This window comes from Mastigoproctus giganteus, chromosome 3, assembly GCF_048544385.1.
Source record: "Mastigoproctus giganteus isolate SK-2022 chromosome 3, ASM4854438v1, whole genome shotgun sequence".
Taxonomy (NCBI): Eukaryota; Metazoa; Arthropoda; class Arachnida; order Uropygi; family Thelyphonidae; genus Mastigoproctus; species Mastigoproctus giganteus.
The window spans coordinates 248,677,861-248,697,760 of record NC_143577.1 but is presented as its reverse complement, the minus strand read 5'-3'; the positions used below and the strand labels follow the sequence as shown (position 1 = coordinate 248,697,760).

Sequence of the window (19,900 nt, the reverse complement as noted above, 5' to 3'; positions counted from 1 at the left end):
TATCATCATACACAAGAGATGTTGTTCTAGAAAAGGCTGAAAAAGCTTTAATGATGTGGATAGAAGGTAATGTACAAAAAAGAATGCCAGTTGACAGAAATTCCATCAAGAAATCAGTATTGAGATTTTATGAACAGATTAAAAAACTGCAGCCAGACACTTCATCTCAATCGAGGGAAAAATATGAATTTCATGCAAGCAATGGTTGGCTAGCTAAGATTATTAAAAGACATGCTCTTCGTAATATAAAAATTAAAGGTGAAATAGCTGCTAAAGCATTTCCAAAAAATTTGCTAAAATAATTGAAGATTGAGGTTACACTCGTGAACAAGTTTGGAATATGAATGAAACTGGCCTTTTCTGGAAAAAAATGCCAAACAGAACTTACGTATCAAAAATGCAAAAAACTGTTGGTGGGTTCAAAGCAGCAAAGGATCGCATAACACTCCTATTTTGTTCGAACGCTTTAGGAGATTGGATGTTAAAATCACTGCTCATAAATCGATCATTAAGACCACGGCCAATGAAAGGCGTAGATTTTCAAAAATTGCCAGTTCATTGGATGACCAACAAAAAAGCTTGTGTGTCCATGGATATTTTCGCTGAGTGGTTCCACAAACATTTTGTGCCAGAAGTTAGACGCTATTTGAATGACAAGTGTCTCGAATTTAAAGTGCTTTTGATTCTTGATAATGCACCCGGTCATCCTGCCCACCCAAATGTGCAATTTTGTTTTCTGCCGCCCAATACCACATCATTGCTACAACCTCTAGATCAGGATATAATAGCAACTTTTAAAACATATTATGTCAGACGAACATTTCAGTTCGTTTTGAACAAGCTAAATGATGATGAAACACTGTCAGTTATGGATGTGTGGAAAAAATTTTCAATTATGGATTGTATTGATCGGGTTCGATTTTCGTTATCTGAATTGAGACCAGAAACTATGAATGCATGCTGGAATTCTATTTGGCCTGAATGTATTAAAGAAAATGCTCCTGTTCCCTTCAATCATACTGCAGAATTCCCCAATATAATAAGTTTGGCATGTGAAATTGGCGGAGAAGGATTCGATGATCTTACGTCGGCAGATATAGAAGAATTGTTAATTGATAAACCTCTTAGCGAAGACGAAATAGTGGAAATTGTTTCTGAGACTCCTGAAAGCAAAGAAGTTAATGAAAATGATCAAGATAATCCTACTTTTACTGCTGATATAATTAAAGGTCTTAAACTGGCCAGTAATTTAGGCAATTATTTTGCCCGACATGATCCAAATGAAGAACGTGCTGGGAAGTTTTTACATGAGCTTAAGTTGTTAATGTCTTCATACAGAGAATTATATCACGACTTACCTAAAGCATCAACACAGTGATTAATAACTGAGTTCATGCCTAAAACTACTGAAACAACCAGTGGTACTTTTGTTCAAGACATGACAAGAATTAGACAAGTTGAGGCGGAAGTCGATGACGATAATACTATATCTAGTAGTTCTAGTGATATTAGTCTCACGAAAATGAAAGCTTTCGAGTTTATTGTCAGAAACTGATAGCGAATAACATAATTTTTTTTATAGAATCCTTAGCAACCAACTGAAATGAATACGTTTTTTTTTTAAGTTATTAAAATTCATTATATGTATGTGTGTTCTCCATGAAATGTAAATAAAAATCTTATGATCCTAACAAATTTAATGTTTGTTTTTTTCATTATTTTGCTTATATTTCAGGTTTGGAACCAATCTTCACTTTTTCTATGGAGTCAGTAGTTCTTTTTACGCGTAATTTTTAGGAACGTATCTATCGTGTAAAAAGAGGTTTAGGTGTATATGATATAAAAATAATTTTTTGCATCCAGTTCCTTTGTGACCACATTATAGAATCCAATCAAATTGGTCAGACAAGATTTCCCTTAACAAACTCATGCTGTGTCTGAAGTGTAATAGCTGCCTTGTCTAGATGAGCATGCATTATTTCTTTAACCAATGACTCCGTTATTTTTCCTGAAATAGAAGTTAAACTAACAGGTCTGGGATACTCATATCTCCTTTTGATCCCTCTTGTAAATTGGAGATATATTTGCACATCTCCCATCCATAGGGACCTCTCTTGAATTCAAAGATGCTCTCATAATTAGGGCTAAGGGTTCGCTTACCTTTAATATAATTGGATAGACCCATCCACCTTTTTTATGTTTAGCTTCAACAATTTCTCTTCCACTTTCCTCAGTTTTCACAAAATCATTTAGCTTCATGGTAGAGTTTGATAAACTTCTGGCATCCCCTCCCTAAGGAGTTCCTCAAATATGAATGTAAATGGAAAATACCTATTCAGTTTGTCAGTGACCTGAGTAGGATCATCTACAGACATCAATGGACCGATGTGATTCAACCCCTTCAGTCTACAGTTAATGTAAGTAGTCTTTGCTACCTTTCCTTGCCAATGATTTCTAGTAATCTACCTTCACTTGTCTAAACTCCTTTGTGACTTGATTACATACTAGTTTATATCTACATAGGCTTCTATGACGCCTGATAACACTATTAAACAAAATTCTTTGAATTTGTTTCCTTTCTTAAAATAAGCAAACTTTACTAATTTTGGGTTAAGAAAAACAAACATGACTTCAGAATTTTTTTATTAGCTCTAGTTTTTGAGATACAGTACTTTCGCTATTGTCTAAGAATATAGTAATTTCAGTCTTAAATTATAGGAGAAAACCTCATACCTTTTTAGTAGGACTGTTAATCTCTCAACACTCAATCGCGAATGATTATTATATGAACCTACCCCCCCATGCATAGTCATAAATAAATCAAATTTAAAATAGCTATTAATTAAAATAACCATGCCTTCAACTCTCATATCACGTCAAGCGAATTGGAAAGAATTACGGAAAGACGGCGGCCACCAACCTCCAAAAAACCAACCAACATCACATGCCACCATGAGAATTGAAAAACAATTGTTGCAAAAACCTAAAAACAATGAAACAAATAAATATCCATTAATTCACACATAAATTAAACTTTAAAATTGTTTTTTAACTTCTTTTAAGAGACCACCTTATTTGGTATTGTTACTGTGTTCACAAGAACTATAAAAGTGATTCGCAAATGATTTCCCCCTGTTTTATATGAAATTAACTACACCTGACACGAGATTATTTATATAGACCAATGTATGGATTACTATTCATGCATGCGCGTAAGCGTCCATGAGTCCGAAATATTATAAGGTCTGCGTATATTAATAGAGTCAATATTTAATCTCATTTCTAATGTTTCAGCAATTAATAATTCAAAATATTCCCGCTGTTTATTAAGAACTTCCGATTCATTAAAAAGGAACACATGTCTATCAGTGATTGCATGAAACGCAAACTCAGAGGCACCCGTCCTACCTGACCTAACTGATGCCATATGCTGCTGTATCATCTTTCTTCAACCGGTGAAATACCACCACTTTGCTTATTGGAGGCTTGAAGTGGTGAAACCCATGTTTAGTCTCTAGAGCAAAGTTTCCGGCATCCCCCTCCCCCCATACTTCTCCTTCAACCCATGCATGGTACTAAGTACTATAGGTTTTGATACCTTTCGTGTTTGGAGTTTTCATAAAAAAAAAAAAAATCATTACCGAAAGTAAATTTTGGGTTGAGCCAATATAAGTAGAATTGCACTCACCACAAGAAATATTGTGAACAATATTGTGAGCTTCCATGGTAGGAACTACATACACCCTATGTTTCAAGATGGCATGAGCTTACTCATCAGTTGTTCAACAATCTTAAATTCAGGGTTCTTAAATATGTTAATAAATTGTCTATATCAATGCTGTATATACGGAACTTTAATAAAAATGTTTGTGATCGGCCTCTCATTTGTTGTATCCGTCTCCAATTTATATTTAGCCTGTTGACCAATCTGCATAATGATACCTAATGAATAACCCCTATATAAAAATCTTTTTGTCAGTTCTGTGAGCTCATCCAATAAAGATTGAGTAGAGCTGTATCTATATGCATTATGTATTATAAATATAGTTCATACATTGGTCTATATAAGTAATCTCGTGTCAGGTGTCATTAATTTTATATAAAACAGGGGGGAAATCATTTGCGAATCACTTTTGTACTTCTTGTGAACACGGTAACAATACCGAATAAGGTGGTCTCTTAAAAGAAGTTAAAAAACGGTTTTAAAATTTAATTTGTGTGTGAATTAATGGATATTTATTTGTTTCGTTATTTTTAGGTTTTTGCAACAATTGTTTTTCAATTCTCATGGTGGCATGCGATGTTGGTTGGTTTTTTGGAGGTTGGTGGCCGCCGTCTTTGCGTAATTCTTTTCGATTTACTTGACGTGATATGAGAGTTGAAGGCATGATTATTTTAATTAATAGCTATTTTTAATTTGATTTATGTATGACTATGCACAGGGGGTAGGTTCATATTATAGTCATTCGCGATTGAGTGTTGAGAGATTAACAGTCCTACTAAAAAGGTATGAGGTTTTCTCCTATAATTTAAGATTAATAATAATAGAACTTATTGGGCTTCATAGTCCCTTTTGATTTGAATTAGTAATTTCAGTAGTAGTAGTCAGATTGAAAAGAAATATGAAAACAATCTCATATTTACATTTTCTTGATACAACATAAATCACAGTTGTTTTTAATTAAAACGTAAAAAAACAAGAACACAAGAAAACTGCACAGGAACTGTGCAGTTTTCTTGTGTTCTTGTTTCAAAATGTGGCCTATTCATGACAGCACCCTCTTTTCGCTTGTTGCTTGTATTCCACTTCCGCGGCATCTCTTGTTACTGTCCAACAGTAGTCAGCAGGCATAGAAGCATTCCACCTACCCTGATATCTTCTTTCCATTGCTGAAATGTCTTGGTGGAATTGCTCATTGTGCTTGTCACTCACTGCACCACAGTTGTCAGGGAAAAAGTCCAGATGAGAGTCGAGAAAGTGGATTTTCAGTGACATGTTGCAGCCTAATTGATGATACTTTTCTAGGTTGCTCGCAGTCTCAACATAGTTCCCAGCTCTTTGGTTTCCCAGGAAGTCATGCACAACACTTTTAAAGGCTTCCCAAGCTGCATTCTCATTACCCTGGAGGACTTGCTCAAAGTTTTCATCCTTTAAAAGTTAACAAATTTGCGGACGAAGAAAGATTCCTTCCTTAACCTCAGCATCACTCAGCAGTGGAAATTGCCCTCTCAGGTACTTGAAAGCTTTTCCATTCTGGTTCATCCCCTTAACAAAGTTCTTCATGAGTCCCAGTTTGATGTGTGTGTGTGTGGGGGGGGGGGGCAGAAGAATTTTGCTTTGATCAACCAGAGGATTGTGCTGGACATTTTTTCCCTGGGGCACAGACTTTCCCTTAGAGGCCAGACTTTTCTCTTGTAGTGTGAGGACCTAGCCCAACTGTCCCACTCACATAGGAACAGCAGTACTTCGTGTATCCCAACTGCATGCTCAGCAGTATTGCAATCACCTTCAGGTCTCCACAGATCTGCCATTGGTGGTCTTTGTACTTCATTGCTTCCAGAATTAATTTCATATTCTCATATGTCTCCTTCATGTGAACACATGGCCTAGAGGAATTGAAGGAAGAGTGTTGCCATTGTGGAGCAAAACAGTATTTAAACTTAGCTTTGATGAGTATATGAATAGCCTCCAGTTCTGTGGGTTGTGCTCCACATTAAAAGCTGTCATCAAACCATTGGCATCACAGCAGACAACAAGGTTGTTTTCACTTTTAAAATATGGAGTCAAAGCATTCTGCCTGCTCTTGTACACAGACACCTTGATATTTGGTTGCAGAAGATTCCACTGTTGGAGCCTTGATCCCAGAAGCTCTGCTTTATCTTTCGATAGATCTAAGTCTCGAATTAGATCACTTAGTTCACCTTGAGTGATTCTGTGCGGCTCACTCAGTGACTCGGGTTTTGGCACAAAATCAGGATCCTGTGATGTTGAAGGCCCAGGTTGACCATCATTCCTCACACTGTCCCCATCTTCATCAGACTCCAAAGTGTACTCTTCTGGAGGGTGAGGTACAGACAGACCATCCCCATGTGCCACTGGTCAGATAGCTGATGGGATGTTGGGGTATTCCACAGTCCACTTCCTTTTATTTTTTTTGACATGCCCCATGCTGAAGAGGAGGCACCATGCGGGAATAACAGTCATTTACATGATTTGAAGGCACCCTCCAAATCATTGGGATGGCAAAAGGCATTGAATGTCCTCTGTTATTCAACCATCCACGGAGATTTACTGCACATGTGTTGCAGCAAATATGAGGTTTCAAGGGATGTTGTAATGTAGGGGATGAGTCTTCATCCCCTACATTACAGCAAAAATAATGGTAGTGGGCTGTTCTTCACAAGTGGAGTCAATTGGCATTTCTGAGTGGAAAATATCACATCACCAAACACATAACAAAAATTGTCAACACTGTTAACACATTTACGTAGCATCCTGGCTTTTTACATAATTTTTGTCCGTAAACCTGGAAAAAAAAAAAAAAAAAATGAACATCACTCATATCATCACTTGCGAGGTAAATAATACACAGAAAAAAAAAAAAAAAAACATGGTAGCATATCAGTTCCTGTTTCAGTGTTACCAACCTGTCTATTCTCTAGACTCCAAAATTCCCTAGTATTCACCAGTATTCCCCTAAATCATAAGAGGGGCTATATCATGGAACCAAGAGCTAAGCGTTTTAAATGTTATATTCATTTTTCTCATGCTGAAATTAAGAATTGACGATTTTCAATCCAGAAACATTTTTGGTGTTGACCTTATACATCTCGTGCAATTTTTCTTCTCTGCCACTAGTCTCATTAGTTCATCTAACATCCATTTAGGCCTAAACCTTGAAGAGTATTTCTTAGTTGGTATGAAAAACCTAGTAGCTTCGAAGATTAATTCCTTGAATGCTTCCCATTTAGAATTTTCTGATGGTAACACATCAGTTGGTCCCATTGTATAGAATTTAAAAACTATCTGAGACCACTCTATTCATCTTTATGAAAGCAAAGAACCTTATAGTAGATGAACAGAAAGAATACAATAAGCAATACAATATACATAAATAAGATTTACATAAGGTATACAGGACACACACACACACATAAATAGATATACATAAAAATGTACAAAATAAGCCAGTTATAGCTATAAATATGGATATTAGACAAGAAAACAAGAAAACACAAGAAAACACAAGAAAGGCACCCGGGGTGGATGGGATCTATCCAGTTATATTAAAGGAGGCAGCAAAGGAAGTAAGCAAACCCTTAGCCATAATTATGAGAGCTTCCTTGGACTCAGGGGAGGTACCCATAGACTGGAAATGTGCAAATGTGACTCCAATTCACAAAGGAGGATCAAAGGCTGACACAAGTAATTATAGACCTGTGAGCTTAACTTCTGTTCCAGGAAAATTAATGGAGGCACTAGTTAAAGAAGCACTGCAGGATCATTTAGACAAGACTTCAGTTATAAAGTTATCATAAAGTTAAATTTCTGAGTTCACAGAGAGGTTTTTAGTTTTCATTATGATTTGCTAACAGTTTATCCACAAAAATTGTTCTTTGTTTTGGTTTTTTGAATGTCTCCTTGAAGTATAATAGGATGATCTAGAAATAGAAAGGGTGCAAGAATATTTGCTGATGCTATCGACGCAGTGTTAGGTGGTTCGGAAAACTGCTAGCTTGGGGGAGATACACAGACTAAATGGTTAACAGTGGCTGCAGGCAGAGGCAAAAGTGATTCTTGCACCACTTCTATTAGAATGAGCAACAGCCTGGAAAGCAAGACAATGCAGATTTCCTGGACTGTTGGGAGTCATAGTGGAACAGGTAAATACATGGGCTGTTTTAGGGTAACTAAGAGTAGAAACAGATGCATGTACACCAATGCTAGGAGTATAGTTAATAAATTTGATGAGCTTGAAGTGCATTCCAAGACTTTGTGACTTTTTAAGCAGGCAGTTTCTTTGAAAATGCTAAAGTTTGAAAAATTAATGTTATTGTTTATTTCGACCTATCGTGAATTGAGTTAAACTATGAAAGAGGTTATTAATAGTTGTTGCTCAGCAGCGAACAATGTCATTTGAATAGTGGATGAATAATTTAACATTTGAAGGGACAGAATTTAGAATGCGATCTTCCATAGATGGCAAATAAATTCCTGTGTTTGGGAGACAGATATTCCTAAGCCCACAGGCCATCCTTAAGTATATTTATAAGTATCTGAGCCAAATCTAGAGCATTTTCCTGAATAAGAAAGGTGATTAATTTAATAATATTACCAGAGATGACAGTTGTAAGTTTATTAGTATGACGTCCTGTGGAAAAAGTTCATATAACTAGATAAAAGCATGATCAGTGTCAACATAGCATACAGTACAACTTCCAGTAAGTATATAAGGATGCCATATCAAATGATGCCAGTAAATCATTTCCTAACTGAACTTTACTAATGAAATTATGTGCCAGAGCTGTATTTAGAACTCTAAATTTGGGAAAATTCAAGAGAGGTAAAAATAATTTTAAGAGGGGAGGAAGATAGATTAGTAAAAGCCAAATCTCTGTATGATACCTAATTATCCTTGATAAATTTTCTAGGTTGTGTAGTTTTGGATGTTGAAATAAAACTGGAATTTGTTTTTAATACTGTGTAGGTATGTAAGAAGATCAGTTTCCTTTTTGTTTCTAACAGCTATTAAACAGTTATTATTGTCTTTATTTTTAAGGAAAACTATCAGTAATGTAGGTACCCTGATCTTGCAAAACTTGGAGAAGCTTATGTTGATAATCCAATCCATTTAGGATGACTACACTGCCACCTTTATCAGCCTTTTATATGATAATGTCCTTAATTTGTTGATACAATCCATTTTATATGGGGAATGGAGAGATGGAACCTGTGTTAGAGGTATATAGCAAACTCTATTTTTAATATAGAGATTATATTAAAAATAGTTTGCGTCAATTAAACCATACTTTTAGGTTGATTTGTAAATTTTACTTGCATTGCAGAATTTCTCTCATGAGAGATTAACTGCAGATATCAGGACAGTAAAAAGTTCTTATGAATGAAAAATTGAAAAATGGTGAGCATGCACCATTTTTTATCTTGTGTTCATCTTGCATAGAACCAAGAACTTTGTAAACCAAGCATGTTCAGCCACACTTGATTTACAAAGTTCTGTCAGTTTTAAGTAGCTCTTTGCAAATTTTATTCTTCTAGAATTCCATATCAATTCTCTGTAAAAAAAAAAAAAAAAAAATGTTGACAAAGCTTTATGTTATTGTTAAAATGCCATTTCTTTCGAGTGATTTTCTGTTATACTTTTGTGTCAATCATTTTCTTATCTGATATCCTAAACTCTTATTTGTTCAAGCTTTATTATTGAAAATATTGAAAAATACTATATAACTGTACAAAATATACACTTCATTCATAACCAAAAATTAAGTTTTCAATTTTTCAGTATTCTGCTTCTTAGAAATTAGCATCTCATCTCACACAAATTAATGATAATTAAATACCATTAATTTTATTTCAGAAACAAGTTACCAAAGACAGGGAAACAATGAAGGCTGAGGTATGTAGAATAGCAATTTTTTTGGGCTTAGTTAATTTAAAAAGTATAAATAATGCATATTGATAAATGATGAACCATTCATGTACATTAAATGCACTCCATCACTTCAGCTAAAAATAGATAGATATGACATAATTGACCTAAATATATGATTCTCAGAAGATAAGTTATGGTCCTGTTGTTGTTATTCAGTTTTTAGGAGCATTAGCAACTAAGGCCATATTGCTCCGGGGATATGCGGTGGTCATTCCCTGACCTCTCCTTATTTTGTGGTCGTGGGCACGAACCCCTGGTCTAATCAAGAAGCGTGTGCTACGCACTGCTGCTCCTACCGACCTGGCTACGGAGGTGCCAAGTTATGGTCCTGGTAAATTTATGGAGGCTGGTATGCACATTGTAAGATCAGGCCTAGCAGACTTACCTGGTTCTCTTCCATATATCTGTATTGAGAAGAAACCTTGGCTCGGGTGCCAAGGATTATTATATTTGCAGTATCTGAGCGACTTGTTTGCTGCTTCTGATAAGATATTTTTGCGTTTGGCATTTTCTCCAGTTTTACTTTTGTGAAAAGCTCCACCTCCCTGTGGTCTGGGCAGGCAGCTGGGGGGGGGGGGGAGAGAGAGGCAAAATCTGAATAATTTACTACCAGTGATTAAATCAAGGATGAACCTGTGGAGAATATAAGACCTGTTCTTCCAAAGACAAAAATAATTGCTATAAGGCTGATTAAAGGCAGACTCGCTGCTATTGAAGCAGCATCGGACTATGATGTGGTACAGATAACAGAAGGTCCACAAATAAGGGAGCTAGGCCTGGAGGTGGAAGGATTTTCTTCAAGAGCTTTTTGAGAGAAATCTGGTGGAATGTGGGATTTCTCAGAATCAGATGCTCAAAGAAGTGACTATATTGACCAAGAATAAGCCCAGAGGGTCCTCTGGCCTTAACTGTGTCCTTGGAAGTGTCTGGAGCTATCAGAAGAATTCTGATGGCCTGGACGAGGATTTTTATAGACTGGTCATCTCATTGGGTGAGAGATCTCCTGATGCCGACCCAGTGTTGTAGATGTATGACATTCAGCCATGTGGCCAAGCAGTGGCAGATGTGTTTTCAATAAATTTATTGATAAAGTTTTTAAAAGGAAGTCTCTTTTAAGAGCAGTCAGATAATGGAACATCCTCTCAGTGGCAGAGACGCAAACCTGGCTCACTAGGATGTGCAGATGGTTTAAGCCAATATCTATCCTCTTTAGTTGAGGTTAAGTGGGTATGCTTCCTTCGCTTTTTACTCCTATTACATTTTGAGTTTTCCCCCCCTTACAATTTATACTCTCGCAATAGCTTCTGAATATTATACTGATACAAGTTACTATCCACGGATGGTCTTTGGTCCAGGTAGTGGGTTGTAGGATTACGTCTCTAAATATGTATGTCTGTATTACAAAAAAAAAAAAAAAAAAATCCCAGTTTCTTTAATAATTGAGTCTCCTTGTTCCCACCAAAAATTACCACATTTGGAAATCAGAGCATCTGGCACTTGACATATCATCTCTGGCCAAAGTCATTCTGGAAAGCATTACTTAGCATCATAGTTCTAGACACTTCAGTAACTAAGCCCACAGATTTGTTTTACTCTCCAGGGCTTCTACTGACCTTTTCAGACTCAATATCATTCAACAGTGCATACATCTAGTGCATATTAATTATTAAAAATGTTAAATTTACTTTTGCACCAGTTTTCTTTTCATAATTGTGAAAATTGTGGAAATCTTTGCTTGTTGTGCTATTTTGATGTTTATGGGAATATAGTTAGTAAATTTCTGCCCTTGTTTTTAATTATGTTTGATATTTTAATTGGATAATTTTTCCCCACAGGTAAATAGGCTACAAACAGAAAATAATGCTCTGATAGGAAAGTATATTATTCAAGCTCAACAAATGCAGAATGAAATAATTAATCTTCCTGACAATCCAGAGGTATGAAACAAATTTCTTTCTTTATTCAGTTATTATTTGTTACATTTAATCAATTACATTGTTGCTAATAATAATTCATGAAATTGTTGTTATAGTATTATTGTCATCCTAATAACAGTTGAAATGTATACCACATGTGTTTGGTAGTAAAAACATTTAATGTGCCATACATTAACTTTGGAAAGATTAGCTTGTTAGTGTAAATTAGCTCTCAGCTAGTAGTAGTAGTGGCATGTGATGCAAGAAAGCAAGTGTATGAGCTTATGCCAGCATCAGCCAAAAAAAAAAAAAATCACACCATTCCCTCCAAATGCCTGTCCAGTTCCTCCTTAAATTTATTCAACCTATCAACTTCCACAATGACTGATGGAAGTTTGTTCCAGCAATTAACCACCCGCTGGCTAAAGGCAAATTTCTGCACATCTGTTCTACATCTGTCTTTTCTTAATTTGAATTTATGCCCCCTTAGGTTTGTAATCTGAACAAGTGGAAGGATCCCATCAGAATTCAGCGAGCTCAACCCATTCAAGGCCTTATACACCTCAATCAGATCACCGTGCAGGTGCCTAGTCTCCTAGTAGTGCTTCCTACATATTTGGCATTGCAGCCACCTTTGCAAGAAATCATACAATGTTGTTTCGATCATCACTCAGTGGTTAGAGCCAATGTTGATGGTAAGAAAAAAGACCACAGTATTGTTGATTTGATGAGAAGAAAAATGCATGGGATGCATATAAATTATCAGATGATATACAGGGTGTCTCAAAAATATTGGTACAAACGTTTAGGGGAGGTAGGTAACATCTAAAGGAATATGAATCGCATAGGAACCCATAACCGGAAACGTCACCGTAAGTCGGTAGATGGCACTGTTGATCAGTTCGCGAGAGGAAAATTTCTGGTTTACTAATTCGAGCAGTAGTCACCGCACAAAGAGCATTTTTTTTTTTTTTTTTTTATGAAAACCCCAAACACGAAAGGTATCAAAACCTATAGTACATAGTACCATGCATGGGTTGAAGGAGAAGTATGGGGGGGATGCTGGAAACTTTGCTCTAGAGACTAAACATGGGTTTCACCACTTCAAGCCTCCAATAAGCAAAGTGGTGGTATTTCACCGGTTGATGAAAGTCATCTACCACCTGAAAATGCATCGATATACGAACTGTGAGCTGGCAGACATGCACCTAGCGTATGGATTAGCAGAGGGCAATGGACGAGCCACTGAACGAATTTATGGAGAACCTTTCCCAGACAGACATGTATTGGACCACCATTTGTTTGCACGTGTGCATCAAAATTTGTGCGATTATGGGTCATTTAGAGGTAACAAAAAGTTAGTGCGGGCAGACCATGTTCGAAGTGAACTCCTGCCATGGAAGAAATTGTATTGAATGCCGTCCAGAATAATCCTACTACCAGCACACGTGCCATTGCCTCTGCCCTAGGAGTGTCTCGTTGCAGTGTACAGCATGTCTGGCACGACGATTCCTTATACCCCTTTCATCTCCGAAGGGTTCAGTTACTGCTCCCCCAAGGTCATCCTGCACGTGTGGCTTTTGCGCAGTGGTTTCTCCAAGAAAGTGTTCAAGACTTGAATTTTACAGCCTATGTTTTGTTCACAGATGAGGCTTATTTCACTCGGGATGACTTATTCAATCAGCACAATGTGTGGGCTCATGACAACCCACACGGTGTACGCCCCCATGCTGCACAACATCGCTTCGCAATAAATGTGTGGGCAGGTATGGTCGGTGACTGCTTAGTCGGCCCATACCTGTTACCATTCCGCATCAACTCCGCTAAATATCGGATCTTTCTTGAACAAGTTCTACCAAGGTTACTTGACGATGTTCCAGCAAATGTGAGACGCAACATTTGGTTTCAACATGATGGGGCGCCTGTCCATTATGGAAAGTGTGTTCGTGACCATTTTAACAGGTGTTTTGGGCGTCGATGGATTGGCCGTGGTGAACCTGTTGCCTGGCCCCCACGCTCACCTGATTTATCGAGCCTTGATTTCTTTCTGTGGGGGGGCCCTCAAATCTATCGGGTATGAATTGCCTGTGGAGACGGAAATCGATCTCGTGGTGAGACTCATCTGCACTGTTGCTACTGTCAAAGAAACTCCAGGTGTGTTCGACCGTGTCTGCCAATCCATGCTGCGTCAGTGTCACAAATGCATCGCGTCTCATGGTGGAACCTTCGAGCATCTGTTGTAACATCATGAAATGCATCCATCTCGTACTCCATTGTTAATATTGTGTCAAATAAATGTTTGCCACTAATTACTGTCTTGTGTCATTTCTGCTTCTTGTGCCTCTGCTACTACTTTCCCGTGACATTTCCGGTTATGGGTTCCTATGCGATTCACATTCCTTTAGATGTTACCTACCTCCTCTAAACGTTTGTACCAATATTTTTGAGACACCCTGTAGAAGGCTGTGAAGTAGATATAAATTAATCTTTAGTCAAATCACAAAAAAGATTAAGACAGTGCTAACAGGCTACCAGGATTGCTCATGGAGTTTTTTGCCAATGATATCCAGAAATTTTACAGCAAAGATAAGGTGATTATCCCATTTTATAAGACAATGGTTAGGCCACACCTTGAGTACTGCATACAGGTCTGGAAGCCACATTTTAGGAAAAATGTAGATCCATTGAAACAATTGCAGACAAGTGCAATGAGATTAGTGGGGGAGTGAAAGGGTTCTCTTACCAGGAAAGGCTTTATTTCTACAAATTGCAGCATCTGGAGTAAAAACATTTAACTCGATCAAATCACCTGCGAGGTGATTTGATCGAGGTATCTAAGGATTCAAATGGATTGAGTAAGCCCAATGCTCATGGAATTTCTTTCTCTCTGACAACACACACACACACACACACACACACACACGGGTAACAAATTCAAATTGAGGATGGTAGCATATGCAGGATAGATGTTATTAGAGGAGATGAACAAGTGATATGGGAAGTACTGTTTTTTTGTTTTTTTTCTTTGCTGATGCAATATAAGCTTGTTTTCTTGCATCATTTGTCAGTGCTAACACTAAAATGATTTTGGGCAGTGGTATTTAGTAGTAATTTAGTATTGCTGTAATAAGAAGGCTGATTTAATTTATGGTAAAAACAGGTTTTGAAAATGCTTGATGGATCATATCTCGTAGTACTGCTTTCTACGTATTTGGCATTGATCTATCTTGGCAGGAAATCATCTAAACAGTGTTGCTTGGATCATCACAGAGTGGTCAGATCCAATGTGATGGTAAGTGGAAAAGACCAGAGGAATGGCAGTTTGATAGAATACTTGCATTAGTCTGCAAGCTAATTGTAGTAAGCAGCTTTTTTGGATCATATTTGACAAATTACCACATATTTCTTAATATTTGGTTACCTTGCTCTCTCTGGACCTTAATGCTTGGAAATTCTGGTTATGGGACATATCAAGGATAGAGTTTGTAAAGGCAGTATTTGGTCTTTGACTGACTTGAAAGAAAAAATCACAAGGCATGTTGGTAACATTCCTTGTCTAATGCTTGAGACAACTGCTGACATGATTTACTGAATTGACAGTATATTTGCAATAGAGATGGCTGTTCTGTAACTTGATCAAATAAATTTTGTTGTGTGCCTGCATAGAGGACCAAATGCACCCTGGTGTTGTTTTTTTAGATTTTTTTTTGAGCCTTATTTTTGCATGATATAGACACAGTCCATTCCAAATTTAATTTCTGGGCATTTCATGATTTTCCAACAAGAAGCCAAAATGATACACTATAGCTGCCTTTTATGTGTGTATATATATATATATATATATATATAAACTTAAATAAAATATATGCCGGTAGCATGGCAAACCAGTAGGGTGAAAATGAACTTAACCAATAAAATAATAAAAAAAAAAAAAAAAAAAAGTAAAAAGTGTGTGGGGGGGGGGGATTAATAAAGAGGAGCGTACTGTTGAAGCAATGTTCCTAATATACTCAGTGGTATGGATTAGCAATGCGAGTACTAGGTTTCTTGTCTTATTATTTTTTACTGCATAAGGACCATCATCATCATCAGCCCATTTTCAATCCTCTGCAGGATGAAGGCCTCTCCAGCAACTTTCCAGTTCCTTCGGTTTTGTGCAATGGCCATCAATTTATTACCCACAAACTCATGAATTTCATCTGTCCATCTCCATCGTTGTCTTCCAGGTTTTCTTCGAGCTATGTGTCCTGTCCATTTTAGTTCTTTAGTTTTGATAAGAATGTCCTTTACTCGAGTTTGCTGCCTAATCCATGTGTTTCTCTTCTTATCTAACAGTCTGATTCCCAATATAATTTGTTCCATTCTTCGCTGTGTAGTTCTCAGCTTCTCTTCCATTCTTTTGGTGAGTGCCCAAGTTTCATAAGTCATGGTGGGGAGTTTGTTTGTTTGTTTGTTTGTTATTTGGTATTTAGGGCAGTGATCACAGTGTACTGATGTGGGATTTACTTAAAGATTTAATTACCATCAGGGGTGTAAAGGAAAGGGTTTTTGCTTCCGTAAAGATGAGTACAGTGGTCTCCGACAGTTTTTAAATTCTGTACAGTGGGATCAACTGACGATGTTACCAACAGTAAATTCTAAGTGGGAAGCATTCAAGGAATTAATTGTGGATGCTACTAAAAGTTTCATACCTATTAAGAAATATTGTTCAAGGTTTAGGCCTAAATGGTTATCATACGAACTAATGAGACTCGTAACAGAGAAGAAAAATGCACGGGATGCATATAAATTATCAAGCGACTCAGAAGCCTATGGCAGATATAAGCTAGTCTGTAATCAGGTCACAAAGGAGGTTAGGCAGGTGAAGGCAGATTACGAGAAATCCTTGGTAAAAGATGCTAAGAAAAACAGCAAGAATTTCTTTACTTATATTCTTCTTCTTCTTCTTTGGTCCTTAGCTGGCAGCTGGGGGAGGCGGTTGGCCACGCAACCAGTATGCTGCTGTAGGTGCCGCAGGGTTTCGGACTTGCTCTGTGATGTTCTTCCATACCTTACGATCCATGGCGTCAGTCCTGGCCTGGTTAAGGTCGAGACGTCGGCTCCTCAAGTCATTTTCTACTTACTTGCTTGGCCCACATTTTCCTAGGCGCGGTCCGTTGGATGCTCCATTGGGTGGGTCGTTGTCTCCAAAGGAGTGTGGATGGTATTCTGTTCGTGCCCATTCTACATACGTGGCCAAACCATCTAAGCCTTCGCTTCTGGATTTGGTTTGGTTTTTTTTTTTTTTTAGGAGCATTAGCAACTAAGGCCATATTGCTCCGGGAATATGCGGTGGTCATTCCCTGACCTTTCCGCATCCTCCGTATTTGGTGGTGACGGGATCGAACCCCGGTCTAATCAAGAAGCGTGTGCTACGCACTGCTGCTCCTTCCCTCCTGGCTACGGAGGCGCCTGTGGATTTGGTCGGCAATGGTTGGTTGCTGTTGGCATCTGGCGCGGATGGTATCATTAGTGATGCGGTCGCGAAGAGAGATGCCCAAGATCTGCCGCAGGCATCGCATTTGGAATACCTCAAGTTTGTTCAAATCTAACTTGAGACAAATCCATGTTTCCGATCCGTAAAGAAGAATGGGCAGGATCAAAGTCCGGAAGAGTCGGATTTTAGTCTTTGTGGAAATGTTGGTCCTCTTCCACAGACACCATTTGAGCGAGGCGAACGCAGTGGCCGCCTGTCCAATTCTGCTGTGGATTTCCATGGTGGATGCAACTTTCTTCTCCTGGACCAGCGACCCAAGGTATTTAAAGTCCTGCACTTGCTCGATCTGGACGCCTTCGAGATAGATGGTGGCTTGCGACCCATCTGTTGTCAGGGCCTTTGTCTTACCAGCATTGATCTTCAAACCGTATGGCCGGGCAATGCGGGCAATGTCATAGAGGATGTCCGTGGCTTCAGCGTCGTTACCGGCAAGGATAGCACTATCATCAGCAAACATCAGGTCAGTCACATAGTGATCCTTGTCATATTGTATGCCCTGTCTGTTTCTGAATGCTTGCCTCATAATGGCGTCGACCACGATGTTGAAAAGCAACGGGGAGGCTACATCCCCGTTGCTTTACTTATATAAACTCTAAAAGGAAGGGGATGAATCTGATTGGTCCACTTGACATTGATGGTTCGACTGTTGATGATCCTGCTCAGATAGCAAACAAACTGAATGAGTATTTTGCATCTACACTCACACATGAGGAGTTATTAAGGTTTGAAAATGGCAGAAGGTTATCAAATTGTAGCAGGATACTTAATGATTTTGTAATAACTGAAAGCAAAGTGGAGGAGAAATTGTTGAAGTTAAACATAAGAAAAGCACCTGGGGTGGATGGGATCTATCCAGTTATATTAAAGGAGGCTGCAAAGCAACTAAGCAAACCCTTAGCCATAATTATGAGAGCATCCTTGGACTCAGGGGAGGTTCCCACGGACTGGAGATGTGCAAATGTATCCCCAATTCACAAAGGGGGATCGAAGGGTGACACGAGTTCTGCAAATTGCAGTGGCTGGAGACTAGGCACCTGCGCGGTGATCTGATTGAGGTATATAAGGCCTTGAATGGGTTGAGCACGCTGAATTCTGATGGGATCCTTCCACTTGTTCAGATTACGAACCTAAGGGGGCATAAATTCAAATTAAGAAAAGACAGATGTAGAATAGATGTGCGGAAATTTGCCTTTAGCCAGCGGGTGGTTAATTGCTGGAACAAACTTCCATCTGTCGTTGTGGAAGTTGATAGGTTGAATAAATTTAAGGAGGAACTGGACAGGCATTTGGAGGGAATGGTGTGATTTTTTTATTTATTTTTTTTTTATTTTTTATTTTTTATTTTTTTATTTTTTTGGCTGATGCTGCATAAGCTCATACAGTTGCTTTCTTGCATCACATGCCACTACTACTACTACTATTTGCAACTAAGACCATATTGCTCCGGGATATGTATGTGGTCATTTCCAGACCTTTCCGCATCCTCCGTATTTGGTGGTGATGGGCTCGAATCCTGGTCTAATTAAAAAGCGTGTGCTACGCACTGCTGCTCCTTCCCACCTGGCTACGGAGGCACCTATGGTGGGGAGTATACATTGGTTCATTATTTTATGTTTCAGACAAACTGGGATATTGCTCCTCAGTATTTGATTATATTTTCTGAATGCTATCCATCCAAAATTTATTCTTCTCTTGATGTCCAGCCATTTATCTTTATTACAGCTAATAACTTGTCTCAGATAAGTATATGACTCCACCTTTTCAATTACTGCTCCTTCAATCATTATTTCCTTATTTGTGGCATACTTGTTCATCATTACTTTTGTTTTAGCCGTATTCATCTTTAGTCCAAAATCCTTACTAACTGTGCATAACTGATTAAGATTTTCTTCTAATTCTTTGGGATCGTGGCTTATGACCACAATGTCATCTGCAAATCGTAAATGGTTTATGTGCTTTCCATTCACATTGACTGCTTTCTGCGACCAGTCTAATCTTCTGAAAGCTTCCTGAAGGGCAGCAGTAAACAACTTCGGAGATATTGTGTCTCCTTGTCCAACGCCTTTCTCAATTTTAAATTTGCTACTGTATTTGTCTAGTCTAATAAAGGAGGTAGCGTTCTCATATATTTTCTTCAAAATCATAATATATGGGGTATCTATGCCTTGTCTTTCCAGTGCCCGAAACATTTCCTTATGCTGTATGGAGTCAAATGCCTTTTCATAATGCACAATTGCCAGGCATAATGGTGTTTTATATTCATTTTCTTTCTCCATTAGCTGTGATATTAAGTGAAGGTGATCCATAGTTGTGAATCCTCTCCTAAAGCCAACTTGCTCTCTCGGTTGATTCTCATCAAGTATTCTTACTAATCTGTTAGTAATGACACTTGTGAACAACTTGTAGATGTGGGATAACAAGCTAATTGGTCTATAATTTCCAATTTCTGATTTATCTTCTTTCTTATGTGGAAAACTATGAATGCATTATTCCACTCCTTAGGCATCACACCTTTTCTAATGCATTTTGTGAAGAGGCTTGCCAGTTTTTGTGTCAAGTCTCTTTCTCCCAATTTTAACAACTCTACAGTAACTTCATCTTCCCCCCCAGGACTTTCTGATTCTTCATTTTCTCCAATGCATGTTCTACCTCATCAGGAAGCATATCAGGTATATTGTATGTGTTACTAATTTGCAATCTATCTTCCCCACTGCTGGCATCATTCCCTCCCTCCTTGTATAATTCTCTATAGTAGTCTTCTTCAGTTTCAGTATCAT

The 19,900-nt window shown here is 38.0% G+C and overlaps 1 protein-coding gene across 6 annotated transcripts in view; it reads left to right on the top strand.

Moving 5' to 3' along the window:
- The window catches only part of LOC150089016 (rab GTPase-binding effector protein 1-like), a 367,033-nt gene that overhangs the window by 272,570 nt on the left and 74,563 nt on the right, over positions 1-19,900 (top strand). For all 6 annotated transcript variants that reach the window (XM_090369775.1, XM_090369776.1, XM_090369773.1 and 3 more), the window contains 2 exons: positions 9,597-9,635; positions 11,507-11,608. In XM_090369775.1, coding sequence (XP_090225901.1) covers positions 9,597-9,635; positions 11,507-11,608 — 141 coding nt within the window. The remainder of the gene's footprint in view (positions 1-9,596; positions 9,636-11,506; positions 11,609-19,900) is intronic.